At 41.4% G+C, this 20249-nt stretch overlaps 1 protein-coding gene across 2 annotated transcripts in view; it reads left to right on the top strand.

Moving 5' to 3' along the window:
• LOC122873704 (ras and Rab interactor 2-like) overlaps window positions 1-20249 on the top strand; it is a 47913-nt gene that overhangs the window by 22888 nt on the left and 4776 nt on the right. For both annotated transcript variants that reach the window (XM_044190776.1, XM_044190777.1), the window contains exons 3-11: window positions 2749-2843; window positions 3122-3320; window positions 3420-3534; window positions 5948-6020; window positions 6832-6923; window positions 13837-15252; window positions 19068-19150; window positions 19561-19786; window positions 19969-20100. In XM_044190776.1, the coding sequence (XP_044046711.1) occupies window positions 2749-2843; window positions 3122-3320; window positions 3420-3534; window positions 5948-6020; window positions 6832-6923; window positions 13837-15252; window positions 19068-19150; window positions 19561-19786; window positions 19969-20100 (2431 nt within the window). The remainder of the gene's footprint in view (window positions 1-2748; window positions 2844-3121; window positions 3321-3419; window positions 3535-5947; window positions 6021-6831; window positions 6924-13836; window positions 15253-19067; window positions 19151-19560; window positions 19787-19968; window positions 20101-20249) is intronic.

Below are 20249 nucleotides of genomic sequence, written 5' to 3'. Positions count from 1 at the left end.
TGAGCACAGTAAAAAGGTTTGTTCAAAATGGTACAATCAAATTAGCACTTTCCATCCATCCATCCATCCATTTTCTACCGCTTGGTCCCGTTAGGGGTCGCGGGTGACTGGAGCCTATCCCAGTGACTTTGGGCCTTAGGCAGGGTACACCCTGGACAGTGGCCAACTCGTCGCAGGGCTAACACAGACACAGACAAGGACAGACAACCATTCACTCTCACATTCATTCGATACGGGCAATTTTAGAGTTATCAATTAACCTACACATGCATGTCTTTGGACGGTGGGAGGAAGCCGGAGAACCCGGAGAGAACCCACGGTAACACGGGGAGGACATGCAGACTCCACCCAGAGAGATTGTGTGATGTTGGTCTGGTCCGGGAATCGATCCCACGAACCCACGATCTCCTTATTGGGAGGCAGGAGCTTTAGCCGCTCTGCCACCGTGCACCCCCCAAATTAGCACTTTGTAACCCAAAAACAATTCTCTGTCAACAGCTTGTATGATCCTCCTTTGTTGCTTTAGAGGGCTGAAAGGAGAGAATTTTCCAAACGTTTCCCTCTTTGGGATGCGACCATAGTCTAGCAGTACTAATTCAGGAGTTTAAAGTGACACTTTTGTAGCATCTGGTTTTAGGATTCTCACTGCTTTTTACAGAAAAAATGACACCTTGCTGTGTGAGAGCACTGGCTGTTTCTCCAGTGCCGGTCAGTTGTCGAGACTCTAATAGATATCCCTCTCTTCACTAGGGTTTAAATTGAGCATTCCCAGTCTGTGTTTGATCTGTACAGTTTTCAGTGCTTCAGTAACACTGTAGCTAACTTGTCCACTCGTGTTGTATAATAGAGTTTTGACCTGACACAAAGCCGGGGGAGTCTGAGGCTTTAACAGAGCTGGCTCCACTTGGTCCTGCGAGGGGGGAATTAGAGGGGCCTGTGGTGACCGTGGTCTGGCCTGGAGCCCAGCTGGCGGAGGAAAGTTTGGAAAAGGATGCCTCCTACTGGTTGAAATGTATACTGGAAGCAGAAACTCTTTATTCAAAGTAGTATTTCTGTATAATTCTTTGTTTGCACCAAATGGGTGGCATTTACCACATCAAAACAACTGACATATTATGACATAGATTTTCCATGTATAGTTGACATTGACATAGTTGCCCTTGATTGCCTCAAATTTCTAGTCTTCAGTACATTGTGCTTTGTGGCCATATGCAACAATATGATACATAATTAGGCCTTAGGAAGCCATCTTGTTTGCAGTGTTTGACCCAGATCATCATTGTTAAGCAGGAGTCTGAGACTGTGGGCCTCCCCTCAGACAAATCTTGAAAAAAGGCATCCCTTCACCCCCCCAGTTTACTTGCTTAGTTTTGCTGCATTCCTGGATGCCTATGGGATCATGATTCTGTTATTTGATCCCATAGACACTCAACAAGATAGCCTAATATTGCTGTTTGACATAACTTCAGACTACATCAAATACATAAAAAAAGGTCTAAGGTTCTAAGGCATTTATTAGTTTCTGAGTCTGGGAAAGTGGGAAAAACTTAAATTTAGTATCTCTGAACTACCTCTTTCTACCCTATTCTATGTGATCTCCTTTTGATAACTAATGTAATATTTTTTCATTCCATTCACTAAGCCTCCCCTGAAACTGTTTGGAGCCCCCCTGGGGAGGCCCGCCTCCCACTTTGAAAACCTCTGGTGTAAAGCATCCAAAATTCAACATCTGCTCAAATATGTTTGATGAGGCTCTGAATCCCTGAGAGTGCTCTAAAATGTGGAATGAGGGAATGTGGAAGAGGGTGAAAAAACAAAACAACATGAAAGCAATTAGTTGCTGTCTTTATGCATCTGAGCAGTTTTTAGTTTATTTGCAAGGAGTCCTTTTTTGGTGGGAATTGCATATAACTGTGCAGATTTAGGAATAAATTCTGCCAGAATATATTCTCATATCTTTCATTACTCTAGAGTAGAGGTTCTCAAACTGTGAGGTCTGCCTCCCCAGGGGGCGTAAGAGAGATGAAGGCAATCCCAGTCAAGGCGATTGGGCAGCCAGTCACATAAGTTTTTCGATACGCTTTGTGAGGTTGGTATCAGGGATTGTGAAACACATTCCATATCTGTCATCACTATCTGAATCCCAAAACTGTTGTGGCCTAAAACTAAATACAATACAAAGACACAACGCTCACTGTCATTATTAGATGTACTTTCATTTCACCCATTTACTCTGTTGACTAATTAGTGCTAAACATAGATTTAAATGACAACCCTTCCTGTATCTCTGTTGGCCTGAAAATAGTCCTTCATGACATGGGAGATGCAATCTTTCAAGCCTTCCTGCCCAGATTTATCCAGATGGTTACACATAGCTGCGCTGTTTATTGTAGAAATTGCTTTTTCAGTTGGGACACATTGGGCAAAGAGTTATGTGTGCGTCTCTGCAGTACGACTTGGGAAAATATTTCGGCTCACTCTGGATGTTGATGTGGGCCATTTTCTGACAGTGCTTTGTCTTCATGTTTCCTGCCTATAGGAAATGTGGTCCACGCACAGGAAAAATGACTAACCGTTTCCCTGCCCTTTGTTCTAAGTGTGACCAGTACAGTCCCTCTGTCACCCAGTTTCTTGCTTTCTGATTTACTTTTGAGAAATGCTGTTGGCTTCGTTTACTGCTGTTCCTCCTCCTCTTATCCATTTTATATTTCTTCATCAATCAAAGCCGCTTATTCTGTCTTCTTACAGCTGATTGACACATTTGCGTTGGAGATTGGGGAGCTGAAGAAGGAGATGGTCCAGACCTCTCCAACAGTTGACAAGGAGCCCATGGACCTACAAGGGTAAGACTGTTTTCCATATATCTTCTTACAGTCTTAATCAAAACTTGACTATTCAACCTGACAAGTCAAGTTTTTTATTCCTGATAATATCTGAAGATGTTGTTTTGATGAGGCAAGTCATGTATTGCCATCTGCTTGTTCTGCATTGTTTTGCATTCTGTTAAATCTGATTTCCTTAAACAGCGTTTGTAAATGCCACGACTTACTGATACTCATGTTTACCAGCAGGTGGCAAAAATGTTTCACTCTCTGTCTCGGTCTGTGTGTCTCTCTGCCAGGCTGGAGAGTGAAGTGAGTGGTGTTTATCTGCAGCCCCCTCACTGTAGCGGGGTGGGGGGTGAAAGGGATTCTGGGTACGACTCCTTGCGGAGGAGGATGAGCGTCTTGGACAGGCTAACTCAAACCCACCCAGTGTGGCTGCTGCTGGCAGTCAGTGAAGAGGAGGCCAGTCGCATACTGCTCAAACAGCCACCAGGGGTGAGGGGTTACCATCCTGGGATACAAATGTTAATGCCTCTCCTTTAAATATTATCTAAGATTGTATTATATTTTATAACTTCTTATTTTATGGTGCAGGTGTTCCTGGTCAGGAAGTCAGCCGCTCTGCAAAGAAAGGTTCTGTCTGTGCGTCTGAAAGAGGATCAGTCAGGAACTCCCATAAGCCACTTCCCTGTCAGAGAGAGCCAGTACAGTAAGTAACATGTTTGTTTCAACTGACCTGTACCTGGAGTGCTGGATGGATGGAGATAATTACATTAGGGTATAATTATTTAGATACTGTCAAATAGATCAATCATAGATAACAATTCCAAAATGATTGTCAGATCATCTCAAAATGTTGTATTTAGTCTGGTACTCTACAGAATATGTTCAATAAGCAACAGTTTAGTTAGCCATGTATTTTTTGAAAAGGTAAATTCATGTTGACTCAGAAGTTAATAATAATAATAGCCTAAGTAATAATAGCCTAGGAATAGCCTAGATGAATCAGAGAGCTTCAATTGTGGTCTTTGAGTTTCCCATGGTTAGATTATGTCTTTGTTGAACCACAGCCATCTCTGCAGTCACACTGCACTCTGGGTCAGAGAGTTAAAGATGTCATTTCCTGTCTGCCTCTGCGTACTGTGAACAAAGATAAACCCATACACAACTGAGAGTGTGTGACTGCAGGGACATCAGTTTGGCCCAATTGTGTGTGTGTAAGCATGCCACTGTGGGGCTCAAAAGCATGTTGACTTTTAAAGATTCCTACTATCAATTAGCTGTTCTTCTAATGCGACCGTCCCACTAAATTGCTGGTATAAAGTGATAAAGCATTGATCTGCACATGGTGTGGCTGCAGTAACACATTCCCTGCTCTCTTGACTTGACTCTTTAAGTAGCAAAGGTTTGCTGATAATGGTTTTATCTTCAGTAAATATCTATAGCCAACCGTGACTTACACAACATTTTATTATAGTCACAGGTTTGTTTGTACTTCCTCAAGAGTGACATTGAACAAGTAACATAGTGTAGCTAGCTGTGTGTATGTGTGACTTTAGTTAATAAAAAATTGAATGTACATGTTTAATGGTTAACAACTGTGTTCTTATTACACTAAAACAAACATTTTCATTTAATTTGTGTTTAGAATCTTACAATAATTAGTTCTACATTGAAGTACTGTGCTTCAGTATTCACTATATAGTCATGGAGCTGTGACAGTGCCAAAGTGTGATGACATACCAGCTGTGGATTTTTCCTGCTGAAATGACAGCACACATGGAGGGAGGGGAGTGCCTTTGGCCTGGTTTGGCTTTTAGATGTGGGTCAGCTGCTCTCCAGCTGGCCTCTCTTAATGCACAAACTGCTGTATTAAGTTAGCTTTCTGCATAAACGGTTTGAAATTAACTTTTAAACAATGGTTTTATATTAAAAAAAACATTTTACCAGACACATTACCAGTCTTAAGTCACATTGCTCATTAACATGCACATTCTTTCTTGAAACGATGCCTAAATATTACATTTGGAAGTGTAAATGGTGTCTTTGAATTTGGCTGTAGAAACTAAAGCTGAAAGACAGTGCTGCAAATGCATATCAGAGAGCCTAGCAGTCTCACATTATCCAGCTCCAAAGTCAAGCAAAGGTATTGATACTATACAGTAAAGAGCAGTTGTAGGAACAGCTAGTTGGCTGAAGAGGGGTTTGAACCCTGGTACTAATGTCTGTACCAAGTTTCATGGCAATCCATCTAATATTTTTTTCTCATTTGTTATGAGGATTCATCATCTTGGAACCATGAATATCTGTATCAAATTATGTACCAATCGATGTAGATGTTGAGATACGTATTTTGTAGGATAATTAAAGACTTTGACCTGCTGGTGGCGCAAGATAAAATGTCAGGGGATCACCAAAGTCATCAGGACTTCCCGTCTGGGAACCCTGACTATTGTACCAGATTTCATTGCAATCCATCCAATATTCGTCTAGACATTTCACTAAAAGCCAAAAATGTCAACCTGCTGGTGTGCTAAAAGAAAAGTCAGGAGATGACCAAAGTAATTTGGATTTATTCTCTGAGGACCATGAATGTCTGTACAAAATTTCATAGCAATCGATCCAGTATCTGGGATATTTTAGTCTTGACCAGAGTGATGGACCAGCCAACCAACACTGCCATCCCTAGATGGCAGCTGCTAATGTGGCAAATAACCAAAGCCCCTCATACTGCTGAGTACAGTAAAAAATTGTATTAAAATGCCATTAGTTGGATCAGTATATAATAATTTGGATCATTTGAATGTGTAGAAAGTTACTGATCAGTTTTTGAGTTATTTTATGATCAACTTGTAATGTATATATGTATATAACAGTCCAAAGCTGACACTTTCACTGTAATGTAATTTAACTGACCCAAGCCATTCATAGAGCCGCCCTGGTAACGTGACTAAAAACAAAGCTTCCTTGTAAAAAAAAAAAAAAAAAATGTTGCCATTAGCAGCCAGACATAATGGACAGAACAAAGGTTCCAAATGCAAATGAACTGGAAACAACTTCATCTAATTGAGTTCCAGTCTGTGAATTGTAATTCAATCTGTACCTATTTCATTTGTTTGCAGCCTTTTCTCTTGAGGGATCTGGGATCAGCTTTGCAGATCTGTTTCGCCTGGTGGCTTTCTACTGTATTAGCAGGTAAACAACCAGCATGTGTTTTTTTCTGTCTATTACATCCCCAGCTTCTCCGTGTTTTGCTCTGTGATGAGAGGGTGATTCGAGGATGGAAACTCCATGGATGAAAATGTTTGTTGAGTAAGCAGTCAGCTCTAAGTGCCAATGCTCTCACTTCTTGTTTTAGCTCGTGCCAACTCGGGAGACACAGACGCTGAACTTAAAAACAACAGACACAGGAAATAGAGGGAAATTGTGCTGCAAGCAATACAACACTGGATACAACTAGAAAGATGACCGCTCAGCAAACAGGCCTCCGAAATTTTTTTAGCTAAATGTTAATTTACATTCTCAATCCCAACATGTATATATTGTATATCTCTAGAGCTCCATATCTATGGCTTTGTAATGGAAACAAAGGGTGTGTCGGCATGTTTATAATAGTGATGATTGAAAGTGTTTTCACTTCTCTGTATGCGGTATGCCAGTGTTCGGGTTTTGTTTTGCCAACCAAACTTATGGCAATATCACTTTTGTTAGGGGGTATCACTGTCAAATGAGGACAATGTGCATTATAACCCTGACCATAAAGCACTGACCATTGAACAGTATTGATGAGACCGAATCACTAACTTGTTATCATTTTTGTATCATCATCAGTTATTGTTGTCACAGGTACATTAAAGGTACACAGATATATCAGCATTTTAAGTTTCATAACTCACAGGCAGTTTCATTTGAATACTGCAGCTACTTCTTTCCTTCATGTTTGAATCTTTTCTTATATTTCTTGTATTTATTTTATGTCACATTGTTTGCATTTTTATTCATTTAGGGATGTTCTGCCTTCCACACTCAAACTACCAGAGGCCATTGCATCTGCTAAGACCCAGAAAGAACTGGAGGAGGTGGCTCAGCTTGGCACAGGTAGCCTCTTTTAGTACTTTATTGGTTTGAAATTCTGTATTAACACACATCTTAAACGACCATAGTGGTAGTTTTACAAGTTTTAACTACAAATCAGCTATAGTTAACACTTACTGCTAAGCATTCTACAGTTTTTAGATAGATTTCCTTTTGTTCCGGCAGCCATTAGTTTAAAATAATTTCTCACTCGGAAAAAAATGCAGACTTGACATTTATTTGATAAATTCAGAGCGATCAGTAATTATGTGAATGCAAGCTTTCTTTAAGGGTTTAAATTGGCTCCTAGGTAGAGACCTACATATAAAGACGATATTCACCAATTGTGTCACTTATACTCTTTGAAGCCACACATTTAGTGTTGCCAACGATCCATGATATCCAGTGTTTATCCAGTAATGCTGATTAAATGGCAAAAGTCCTTTTCTCTGAGCTTCAATTTGAAAATGTGGTGACAGTGCACACTCTCAGGTACTAAGCTTTGAATGAACTGTCTCTGCATTGCTGACTATTGGGTTTTTTTCCGGGGGCTTGCAGCAAGTGATTTTAGTGCTTTTTAAATACCTTTTTATATGTTGCACTTGCATGACTGATCTGAAATTTGGACTGCCTGCAGAATGAGCAGTTGCAGAGATGTTGATAGCTGCAGGCAATCTTGAGACACTTGTAAGCACTGGTGAATATTTTGGTTCAGTCAGGTTTAATCCGTCCCTCACACAATCAAACACATATTACTATTACTAAACAAAACTTCAACAAAACAACCCTGCCACTATCCAGGCCTTTCTGTATTTCTACTAGTGGAAGTTGGCAACCTTACACACACATTTAGCAGGAAATAACAGTCGTTGTGTGCAGCCGGGACGGAGAGAGGCTGCACAGAAAGCTTCCGGGGGCCAGGAGAAAACGCTGCAGGGACAACTCCCGGCAGCTGGGTGAAATCTGTCTGTTACCAGCCCTGCGTCCTCTCGCCAGTCCTGGCACCACACTAGTGATGCACGGATCACAGATATATCTGCAGGCACCGCGGATAAGCCGGCTCATAAAAATTAACATTCTGATTAATAGTGGATGGGTTGTGGGTGGGTGAAATAGGGTGAAGCATCTCCTTATTAAGAGAGACGCTCATTTACACACGAGGCACAGCAGCGTGACTTCATTGATTATTTAAATCTCCCAACATGCCGACAGGATCGGTCAGGGTCTAATGTTAATTAATGTTCTGTGTTCTTCTACACATCCAAAAGGTCACACACACAGTCCAGGTTCATATAGCGAAATTGTTTGGAGTAAAGCACCCGTCCTGATAAATCCTGAGCTCCATCAGAGCTGTCTAAAAAACTTTTTTTTTCAGAAGCTAAAAGTTTAATTCTGTTTCCTCTGTCCTGTCAAGTTTATAACTACAGTTTTTATTTTTGTGTGCATGGAAACGTTTAAAAAGGACTGACAGCAGCCTCTCTAATCATTAAAGTAAATCATTAAGGAAAACACTCATACATCAATACAACACACAATAAAGAAATCATTGCGCTGCTCGACATAATTTAAAAGGCACTATAGCCTACAGGGACCAGTAGAAATAGAGTGAAATGTGGTTGTGGGTCTCTAAATCGGAGAAAATAATTTGTTTGGGTAGGTGGCGGGTGGATGATTTATGCGTACATGCGGATTCGGATTAAGTCAGAGCCGATCAGCGCATCACTACACCACACTGTGGCAACGCTGTTTGTTTGTTTGTTTCTTATTTTATGGGGATAAAATCTTTTTTTTACCTTCTATCCCACATCTCCCTCCCTGCATGCACGCAAAGTTGCTAACAGCCAACATCGGAGTATCGCTCCACAACCTTTCATATATGTGTGTGTATGTATATATATATATATATATATATTAAAGTAGATTGTCCAAAACTGGGGTGGCCCAAGGTATTTTTTAAGGGTGGCAGATGCCACCCCAGTAGATCCGCCTGTGGGTACAATAAATAGAAAGCCTACATTACTGGCAAATTGTATACATTACTGACAAACTGTATGAATGCTAATGGAACATTTACCCACCTGAAAGAATAAAGGAAAAACACATTTGTGAGTTGGCTGGTGTTCAGTGACTTTACTGGTTCTGTGATAACTGCCAACTGAAGAACGCAGTGCCAGCCCACAGCTTATATACCCGCAGGTGATCACGTGCATTTTTTACTCAATATAGAATTGTTTGAAATTGAATGGGGGTATCTGTAAACATGCAAGTGCCTATACACATAAACTAACACATTTACGTGGGCAATTACATATATGTGCCACACTTTCTTTTGTCAAACTGGGTCAACATTTTTGGAATATAGATAAGAAGATTGTTAAATGAGAAGATTGATGCCACTTGTGATGGAGCTGGAGATGGGAGGCGATTAGCCTAGCTTAGCATAAAGACTGGAAGCAGGGGGAAACAGCTAGCTTGTTTCTCTGTTATGTTTACAAATGTGCCTACTAATTCAATTTATCTCAATTCAGTTGTATTTATGTTGCGGCAATTTATAACAGAAGTTATCTCATTGCACTTTACCTATAGAGTAGGTCTAGACTGTACTCTTTATATATTTTTATTTTATAATGATAGGAATAATGATAATAATAATGACTAATAATAATAATTGCAGTAGTGGGTGTTGAGCAAGTATATGGGGGCAGTAGGTGACTTGCAATCATAGATCCAGACACTCAGATCCAGCTCAGGAGGCAGAAATACCTGCAAGCGACAGAAGGAGAGAGGAGAGAGACGAGAAAGCACAAAACTATGGGAAAGAGAAGATGTCGACTTAGTAACATGCATTAATGGGATAAGAATGCATACAGATGGAGAGGGAGCAGAGGAGAGAGAAGAGTGGTGCATCATGGGAAGTGTCCCGGCAGTCTAGGCCTGTAGCAGCATAACTGGGATGGTTCAGGACTCACCTGAGCCAGCCCTAACTATAAGCTTTATCAAAGAGGAAAGTCTTAAGCCTTCTCTTAAATGTGGAGATGGTGTCTGCCTCCTGAACCCAAACTGGGACCTGATTCCACAGGAGAGGAGCTTGATAACTGAAGGCTCTGGCTCCCATTCTACTTTTGGAGACTCTAGGAACCACAACTAACCTTGCCTTCTGGGAGTGCAGTGTTCTAGTGGGGTAATAAGGTACTATGAGCTCTTTAAAATACGATGGTGCCTGACCATTAGGAGCTTTGTACATGAGGAGAAGGATTTAAAATTTTATTCTGGAGCCAATGCAGAGAAGCTAATATTGGAGAGATATGATCTATTCTCCTAGTTCTCAGTACACGTGCCACAGCATTCTGGATCAACTGGAGAGTCTTAGGGGACTTATTCAGGCAGCCTGTTAATAAGGAATTGCAATAATCCAGCCTAGAAGTAACAAATGCATGGACTAGTTTTTCTGCATCATTTTGAGACACGGATGTCACGGATACACCAGGCTCCACAGTCTGCAAATCAACAGAGACAGGATGTGCCTGATTTTTGCTATGTTATATAGGTGAAAAAAAGGCAGTCCTTGAAGTTTGTTTTATGTGGGAGTCAAAGGACATATCCTTATCAAAGATAACTCCGAGGTTCCTTATGGTGGTGCTGGAGGCCAGGGCAATGACATACTATATCTTTAGATAATGAGTTTTGGTTACTCATGGAGCAGATTAAATGGTCTAAAATATAATCTGGAGCCAGGCCATGAAGAGCCTTAAACGTAATCAATAAGATCTTAAAATCAATCCTAAAACAATCAGGGAGCCAATGTAAAGAGCCTTAGAATACTGTTATTTAACCGTGGCTGTTTTCTAGTCTTTGAGTTTGGTCTATTTTCCAGAGGAGCTATGAGAGCTAAAGAACACAAGTAGTTAAAAGAATCAACCAAATCGTTGGTGTTAGAGGAGTCAGGAAACACATTGCCAGGAGAATTGAACAGTTTACAGAATTTCGAGGCACTATGCTCATTAAGGGGATACTTCAGTACTAGCAGCCTGTAATTCACAGTTAAAAGCAATGCATAGGTGATCAGATACAAACATGTCCCTGATTTCCACAGATGGTATTCTCAGACCCAGACTAAAGGCTAGGTCTAAAGTGTGGCCACGGGAATGAGTTTGGCAAGACACATGTTGTTGAAAGTTAAAAGAGTGATAATTAAACAAATCAGCAGCAAGGGCATTAGAAAACTCATCAGCATGAATATTAAAATCACCACAAAGAACAATTCTATCATAATTTAAAACAAGACTGGATAAAGCATACCAAATGCTTACCAAATGCTCACTGCAAGTTGGTTTTCATACTGTACTGGTATGAACTGAAACAAATGGCTGCCCAGGAAGAATGTAAAAACAGATGGCATGCTTTGGAAAAAGGTTAGAAGTAATGTGAATAAAGTATACAAGATTGGACCTCAAAAGTTAAAACATGAGTATTGTACTTTAATATACCACATTTTCTTCAACCCTAGTGGTGCCAGGGTGCCTGTATAGCAGGTGTAGTGCTCACAGGCAGGCAAACAGTCAATCAACATAGCAAGCAAATAGAGATAAAACAGCCAGTATTTGTGTGCATGGGTTTTTATTTATTTTTCTTTGTCAATTCACGCTGACCATTCAGGTCTGGTTTCACAGCAGATTTAGTCACTTCATGTCTGTCAAGTTATAGGCTCAGCTGCTGTGAAACTGTGAGTCAGCTCCCTACAGTAGAAGCCTATGACATAGCTCAGTGCTTAGTGTGGGGGAGAAGGGAGTGGCAAGTGTGTGGCGAGTATGAGTGCTAACGTAACATGTGCAGTAAACTGTGTTGCTACTTACAAACATGGTATTGTGCTAAAAGCTGCTATTGTATTTGCATGCTGGCATTCCTGTGAATGGAAGTGGGTGTAACCCTGCACTGTAATGCCTTTTGCATTGTTGTTCTTACATTTGATGTGAAGAGGGAGAGTTTGAAAAAACCCTTAAGTGTAAGCCTGCTTGTGAGCCTTTCTTAGCTAACCCATACAGTCATTAAGGGAAACTCCCCTTCTCCACTGGAAAGCTTCTATTTATAGACAAAAAGCACTGCCTTATTCTATGTGGTTGAATGTGGGCACGCACATGTGAAACACAAACACATGTTACAAACAGCTTCAGACATTTGAATATGGCAGTGACTGTGTTGCCTTCCCAGAGGCCAGGGAGGGTGTTATTATGCCAGAAAGGCACGTTTTTAGGTACATTTTACTTATTTACTGCTTTTGTTGATTTATTGTGAGTATGTTAGCGTCCTAATGTTAGCATTTAGCTCAAACCACTGCTGTGCATAAGTACAGCCTCACAGAGCTGCTAGCATGGCTGTAGACTCTTAGTGACTCTTGTTATTCACTGGAATCATGAATGTCTCTGTCAGAATTTTGTCAGTGGACATCCATGATACTGTTTGTTCTCAAAAAGTGACCTGGACGCCAGGTCTTTATTAGAAAAAGGCTTTTTAATCCATGTTAACATGTTGTCTTGATAAATGTACCTTTCATATCAGTACAATAGTCATGATATTTGATCTGAACTTTTCTTCTCAAACAGAAATACTATTTTCACTAATTATTTCTAGTTGCTTCCATTTTGCTGTTTTTTAAATCGCTATTAAGCTACCATCAATGAAATTCAATCCTTCCTTGCAGATGTTTCACATTACAAGCACTCCAGCATCTCAAAGTGCACAATCGCTCCTGTTCCTGGTAGGCTTTTAGTTTGAAAAATCTGCAAAAAGTGGTAAGTCTCATTGACAGTAACTAGGAAAAACAACGAGATAGAAGTGATTGGAATTAATTGGAGGAAAACAGTATTTGGGTTAAATGAAAGAAACTCAGAGCAGCGGAATGTTGAGTATGACATGAGTGAGTTGCCTGCTGCAGTCTTGCTCTGCAGACAGACTCCATAGTGTCAGGTGGTCATTGCTCACACAGACCAGTAAGAATACCACAGGCAGATTTTAGTCTCCAGACACCAAGACATATGAAACTGCTCTATCAGCTGGACCCTGCTTCTTTAATTCCCCAGGAATGTAAGAGTTAACGTTTCCATTTTTAGCCTGTAGGAACAGTCATCTCTGGGTTTATGCTGCAATCACTGCATAGATATTTTGAAGTGGCATGATTTGTTGCCTGTTCTTTTCAGTTTGGTTAAAACATGTAATTGTATATCTAAATACATATTTATGCTTGGATACAGTATAATCTTTCTTTTCAAGTGGTTATTAAAGCTGAGTGTGTTAGCATGAGAACTATCTTGCCAAATAGCTGAAAACAATGGAATGATTCAGTGGAAAAGCACACAAGAACATCAAAATGGGAGCACATGTCCTCCACTGTTATGGGACACTTGCACTGTCAATAACAGAACATGGTCCTTAAACTACTCAGCTAGGAGAGCTACAGGGAAATACAGCACAATGTAGAAGTAAGAGAGAGGAAAACAGAGCAGGAAGAAGGAGTGGAGGAACTGGAACTGTGTGCCGTGTGGTGTGTTTAGTTCCCTCCCACTCTGTGTTAGCATGGGCAACTCCCTCTCTGTGTCTCTGGTTGTGTGTCGGCACCCAGTGAATCAGCCAAGAGACACTGGGCTGAACTCACCGCGCTTCTGCTACCAGCAAGACAAAAGACCCAACCAAGCAGAAAGACAGGTAAAGAGAAAACTTGGGAAATCTTTGAGGAAACATCTGAACTGTTGGTAACAAAAAGTTGAGAATTATGCCTTTGTTCTTTTACACTTTCTTTAACAGATCATTTAATTTGAAGACTCTTGATCCCAGTTGGTGTCTGAGGATATTCCCTTTCCTAGAACCTTGAATTGTCTGTAGAGAAGTATGCGTCTTGCATAAAGTTAGTTAATGTTTGCCTCTCTGTGTCTGTGTATTACAGGCTTCTGGGACTCTGCCCTGTGCAGTCAGCGTCGCACCAGTCCCCGTCCCTGTCGCCCTCTGAGCCGTACCCTCAGCCCCCAGCGAACTAACAAGAACAGGGAGGTCGAGGGGTCACAGCAGAGACACGCTGGGGCTCACTGCGACAGTGCACCCCCGACCCTACGGTCCCACGCTCCTCCACCTTCCTTTCGTCTAGAGAGAAGACATTCCAGTGGTCCTCTGTGCTTTGTCAACCCCCTGTTTCTCCAGACTCATCACCATCACCACCACTGTGAGGACGAACTACCTTCACATGCTGTCAAGTCCGATAACAACGTAGACAATGCGGGGAAAGCATCCGTGAAGCCATTAAGCAGCAGTCAAGGTAGCGAGCAGCACGTGGACAAGATCAAACTGAACGGCAAATCTCAGTCCCCTCCCCTCGCCCCCTCCCCACGCTCAATGCCACGCCGTCGCCCTGCCCCACCTCCACCTGGACCTCCAGCAGCTACCACCAGACCCAAGAGCATGCCAGAGGCCTTTGCTGTGTCTGTAAGACAACAACAGTCCCCCAGCCGGCGCCCAGCACCCGCTCGACCACCAATGGGTGCCAAGCATAGCAGCCCATCCAAAACTGCTAGCTCACCAATCCCTGTCCCTTCAAACCCACCACCTCCAAGGCCTAAGAAGCCTGATATGGAAGCTCACCGCTGCCACAATGCCCTGGATGATGAGACCATCGCCAAGGCTTTGTCCCGTGCCAAGCTTCCACCCTGCAAGCCTTCACCTGCTGTCCCTGCTGATGTACTACTGGAAAAAAGCGCTGGGAATCCATCCATTCCTAATGAGAGGGGACACCAGCGGCTCAGTGACATGAGCATGTCTACTTCTTCCTCTGACTCACTGGAATATTCACAGTCTCCTGGATTCTCCCTGGGCCTGGCCCCTAGCCCATCCCGACACCTTAATCATCAAGACCCAGTGGAAGACAGTAGTGAAGATGATGAGGATGGGGAAGAAGAAGAGGAGGAAGACTATGGAGTCGGTCTGGAGACGGACCTAGAAATGCGCCTCCGTCCATCCTTCAAAGCACGCCGCCGAAGGGTCGGTGTCAGCCTGAGTGGTGGCTCTTTTATCCTCCCCAGGGCCCTGAAGGGACGCTTCCGCAAGGTGAGCGGCATGCTCAGCTCCCTCATGACCCCAGAGAGACGGGCGGTGAAAAGGATCGCTGAGCTGTCCAGGGACAAAACTTCATATTTTGGCTCCCTGGTCCAGGACTACATCAGCTTTGTTCAGGAGAACCGAGGCTGTCACACATCAGGGATGGATTTTCTGCAGACTGTCAGGCAGTTTATGACACAGATGAAGGCTTACCTGCGCCAGAGCTCTGAGTTGGACCCTCCTATAGAGTCACTCATACCTGAAGACCAGATCGGTAAGTTGACCAAGAAGATTGCGAATCTTTAAACCATGAAGTTGAGTGTACTTTTGAGATTTGTTGGCTGCATGGTGGGATCGCGTGTCCTGACTTTGTGAAACATTTGCTCATGAATGCATGAGCACATGTGTGTGATGTTTTAGTCATATCCCATCCCTGACAGCATTCAGTTCTCAAAATTTTTTCCTTTCACTATAATTTGAGAAATAAAACCTTTTTAGTGTTGCTTCAGAAAAGGATTTCAAAATGACTTAATTCATTGACAATGTTCAGTGATTGCCCAGGCTTGCCGTTGTCTTGGGAATCAGACATACTAGTTGAAGTTTTCCATATTAGTCTGCCTCATTACTGGTGTTGAGTTACAGAAATGCCAGTGTGCTGTGCCCCAATGAGTTATTCTTGGCTTCTGTTCATCGGTATAAGCACACAGTGCAGTTGAGACTCAATTTGAAAGGCAGAACTTTCATTTAATTTTATTTTTACTAGACCTGCATGGTATTTAACCTCGGTTTGATACCTGCCAACATGTGGCTGTAGCACAAAGTATTGAAAACTGTCAAGTAAGGAAAGCTGGCATCGAATGTTTGGTCAGATATGTAGTATCTTTGACTATTTCATTGAGGCGAGATTTCTGTACGGCTGCTTGTGTTTAGACAACATTTAACATTTGAGAACTTTGGCTTCTTTAATTACATGAAGTAACTGTGAAAAGTACGGTTGAGGTATTAGTACTGAAACTAATACTAATTGAGGTCATGATGATGATACAAATAAAGTTTGAAGGCATGAGCACCTCTATCAAATGGATGTTTCATTCCAATCAGACTATTGTGGACTTGAGTATTTGCATGAATATGTAAGTTTGTCTTTGCACTCATCTCACATCCCTTGTTCATTGTAAACATTAACAGCAAAGCCTTGTTCAGAGACAGAGAAGTCATCCATTCTGGTTGTGCTAACAGACCACAGATACGCACATAAAGCATCTCACGCTCACAAATGTTCCCTTTTTGGAGAGGGGAAATGTAAAGGTTTTTTAAAAAGCGACAATTGAAGTATGCAGAAGTTTAATAGTTTTATCTGAGCTGGAATTCTAAACTATTTAGAAACACCATCATGAGAGAAATGTACTGTATATGCATTAGTGAAATATTAGATTTTTAGATGGTAATAGGTGTGTCAAAATTAATTATTCATTCCCTGGAAAATCAAATCAAAACAAAACTCAGAACTACAAGCAGGAGCATGCAAGTCTGGCTGACGTCATGCTACAATTCCACAGAATATGTTTAAAAAAGAAAGGAGAAGTAGAGTTTAGCTGATGTCTGTGTTCCCATTCACAGTGTTTACAGAAAGATTGAGAAGAGTGCGGTTACGTTATGGCTGAAAGTCTGACATCTTGGGAAAGAAATGTTGAAGTTTGACTCTAAATAGTTTGTGTTTGTAGTAAAAGGGGTTTTGAGTATTTGTAGGGACTATAATACTTAAAGGGACAGTTCACCCCAAAATCAAAAATACATATTTCTCCTCTTACCTGTAGAGCTATTTATCCATCTAGAATTGTTTTGGTGTGAGTTGCCAAGTTTTGGAGATATCAGCTGTAGATATGTCTGCCTTCTCACGAATATAATGGAACTAAATGGCACTCTGCTTGTGGTGCTCAAAGCACCAAAAAAAAAAAGTATTTTTCTTCATTTCAAAAAATCAGCAGCAATGTCTCTTTCCATAAATCCTGGTTACTCAAGATAATCCACAGACCTTATTGTTTCAATTTCCTTTCTACTGATAGTTCCTATATGAAAAAAACACACACTAAAACAATCTTACCTCTTGCTACAGGTAAGAAAAATATATATTTTTGATTTTAGGGTGAAATGTCCCTTTTAAAATTTTGTTTGTGAGGTCAACTATTGGGTGTTTGTAAAGGGAGGGTGTACGGCTGTCAACACACGCCCTAACTTCCAGCCATGGCGGGATAAGAACAGCCACAGAGGGAGGATGTGAATGAAAAGGAAAGGTTGTCATTTCTGCGTTATAAAACAGAAAATTACACATATTTAAAGTTTACTTTCATGTACATTACTTTGAGTGTTTTTAGTGTATGTGCTTTCTGATGAGTATGTTGTTGTGTATGTGTGTGTAAACACTGTATACTACAGACTCTCCTACAGTTTATTGCAGTTGAGGGAAGCCTTTGAACAGATTGTAGTCTAGATAAAGCCCAATAACAAGCATTGCTCAATATACAAAGGAAATGAGCCTTCCTGGAGGGAATCAGGAAATCCACAGTTAGAAAGTGTGTGTGTGTGTGTGTGTGTGTGTGTGTGTGTGTGTGTGTGTGTCCTTATTAGCCTCTGCACCCTTCCTCATGTACACATGAGGATCTGACGGATTTATCCAGCCTCTGTAAACACCTCAGGCCTCCCCTTGTTCATGACTTCAGATTTATTTGTCTTAGCAGTGTGCAATAAAGGACTACCAAACCCTTACCTCAAGCGACCCACAACACTGTTAGACACAGTGTGGAGGATTGTGCTGTAGTGTAAGTGGAGCACATTCACCCTGTGCCCCTCTGATGTTCCACTGACTCACCACAAAGGCAAAAATTTCTCACAAGAATAGGATTCTTGTATATGCACGCTCACTTGTTTACGCTGTTGCAAGACATGCAATTGGTTCGGTGTAGCTCATTGCATAAACACCACCTGGAGGCTGGGGATGCTTGTGCATGAATATGTGTGGCAGCACTGCCATTGAACAATAAGACACAATTGTGTAAATGTGCTATGCTGTACATAGTTGAGGAAGGCAGCTTATGTGCGTAGGTCTGAGGTACAGATGGAGCCATTGTAGAGGTCCAAGTGCAACTTTTTACTGCATGTTTGCTGAATGAATAGTAAACTTATGAATAGGGTTGAGTTCCAAATTTGGATTTGTCGAGCTGAGACTAACAAATCTGCCACTCTTAACTCTTCAAAGAGCATGTTATAAATATTCAGGTTGCCCTTTAGCTAAATAGCAAATATGAAATATATCTGGTAAAACCTGACTTAGTTCTTTGAATGTCAAACTTTGAGGTTAGTTAGTTATAAATTTGGTTGCTTAAAGTTGTTGAAAGCCAGGAATTAGAAAGGATTCACATACGATTTGCTACAAGACTGTTTTAAAACATACATATTTGGTTCTTACTGTATGTATACCAGTCAAGAAACAGATGCAGGATACATGCACACAGGAAACTATCAGTGGCTACTACTGTTGATCTTGTGCAGGAATGGTGGCTTGGTTGACTCCTGCTTAAGTAACATTTGCTAAATAATTACTTGGCCTTTTTGAATAAAATTAAACTACATATATGTGACCCCCTTTTCAAAGAATGACATCTTCAGCAAGAATGAATGGAGCCGAGACTGAGAGACACCGACAGGGTGGGGAAGTTAGAAAATATTAATTGATGGACTCGTTGGTTTTGGTGTTTTCATGGAATTTGTTGACAATAAGAAAAATATCAAAGAAAGTCCCATGATGACTTTACTGTAATACTCTGTATCTGTATTTCAGTGGAATATTAAGGACATGTTTGGGATTATTTATGTCCCAACAACAGTGTATGAAAGTGTACTTAATAACCTTTGACTCCAGCTAAATCCTATACTGTATATCACTACCCAATGAGATTTAGGTTCTCTGAGGTTAATCTCATTTTAGTGTACATGACAATATTATGGTTTGTGATGTCAGTTGACTTTGTAAAACATACTGAATGCAGTGTGTGTGTGTGTGTGTGTGTGTGTGTGTGTGTGTGTGTACAGACCAGGTGCTAGAGAAGGCCATGCACAAGTGTGTCCTAAAGCCTCTGAAGAGTGTGATCGAGGTGGCTTTACATGATTTCCAGGTAAGAGATAGGCGGAATCTTGTTATGCTGCAAGGTTACTGGTTGGATGTTGGAGATGTGTTGGAGACTACTGTCCTGTTTCACAAATATCATAAATTCACAATTTCACACTATCATAAGAAAAATGTATTTTCTTAGCTAGACAAGGATCACTTTTATTCAAAACATATGAGTCACTGTGGAAGAAAATTGACTGAAAAAAATTTAATCTCCCAATCTTAATTTTTTAAGGGTGAACAGAATCCTTACACATATCATGACTTATCAACAATATTTAAATAAAACATCCCTAAAACAAGAGATTAGAGACATTAAAGATAAAGACTCAATATTAATGATCTGTTAATCATCTGACCTGGTCGACTGGGTAAATTAACCTTACTGTTAACTCGGTCTGTTGCGCTCTACAGGTGAGCAGCGGAGCTTTGCAGCAGCTGAGGGAGAACCTGGCCCTGGCCAAGACCAAGAAGCCCCAGGAGCTAGGGGTGGACGGAGCTGTGCCCCCTGACCCTGTGGCTATTGAGAAGATCCGCCACAAGTTCCTAAACATGAGGAAGATGTACTCCCCTGACAAAAAGGTGTCACTGCTGCTGCGCGTGTGTAAACTCATCTACACCATCATGCAGGATAACTCAGGTATGGAGAAGTCTTTCACAAAGTCTAGTCTTCTTTTTGCAATATAAAATGTTTTGTGAAACAGCTTCAGTGTCCGTATTAGTTTCAGATTCTGTTTACAGCAATGTCATTTGATCCCTCTGTCTGACCTGTGTGACCACCACACCTACCTGCCTCTCAGCTCTCCGTCTGCTTCCTTCCAGGGAGGATGTACGGTGCCGATGACTTCCTGCCCATGCTGACTTATGTCGTGGCTCAGTGTGACATGCCTCAGCTGGACACAGAGATCCAGTACATGATGGAGCTGCTGGACCCATCTCTGCTGCAAGGAGAGGGTAGGTCCTGTTGGTTCGCTCCATTTCAGTGATCCATGACTGTCTTGGTATATAACATAGTTGAAAAAAAACACACACAATATACAGTGGGTACAGTATCACATAATTTGGCCTTTACCCCTTTCCTGTATGTGCAGGTAAGTATGCAG

This window comes from Siniperca chuatsi, linkage group LG3 (assembly GCF_020085105.1).
Source record: "Siniperca chuatsi isolate FFG_IHB_CAS linkage group LG3, ASM2008510v1, whole genome shotgun sequence".
Taxonomy (NCBI): Eukaryota; Metazoa; Chordata; class Actinopteri; order Centrarchiformes; family Sinipercidae; genus Siniperca; species Siniperca chuatsi.
Note: the sequence above shows the minus strand (reverse complement) of the source record. Positions and strands in the feature narration are given on the sequence as shown.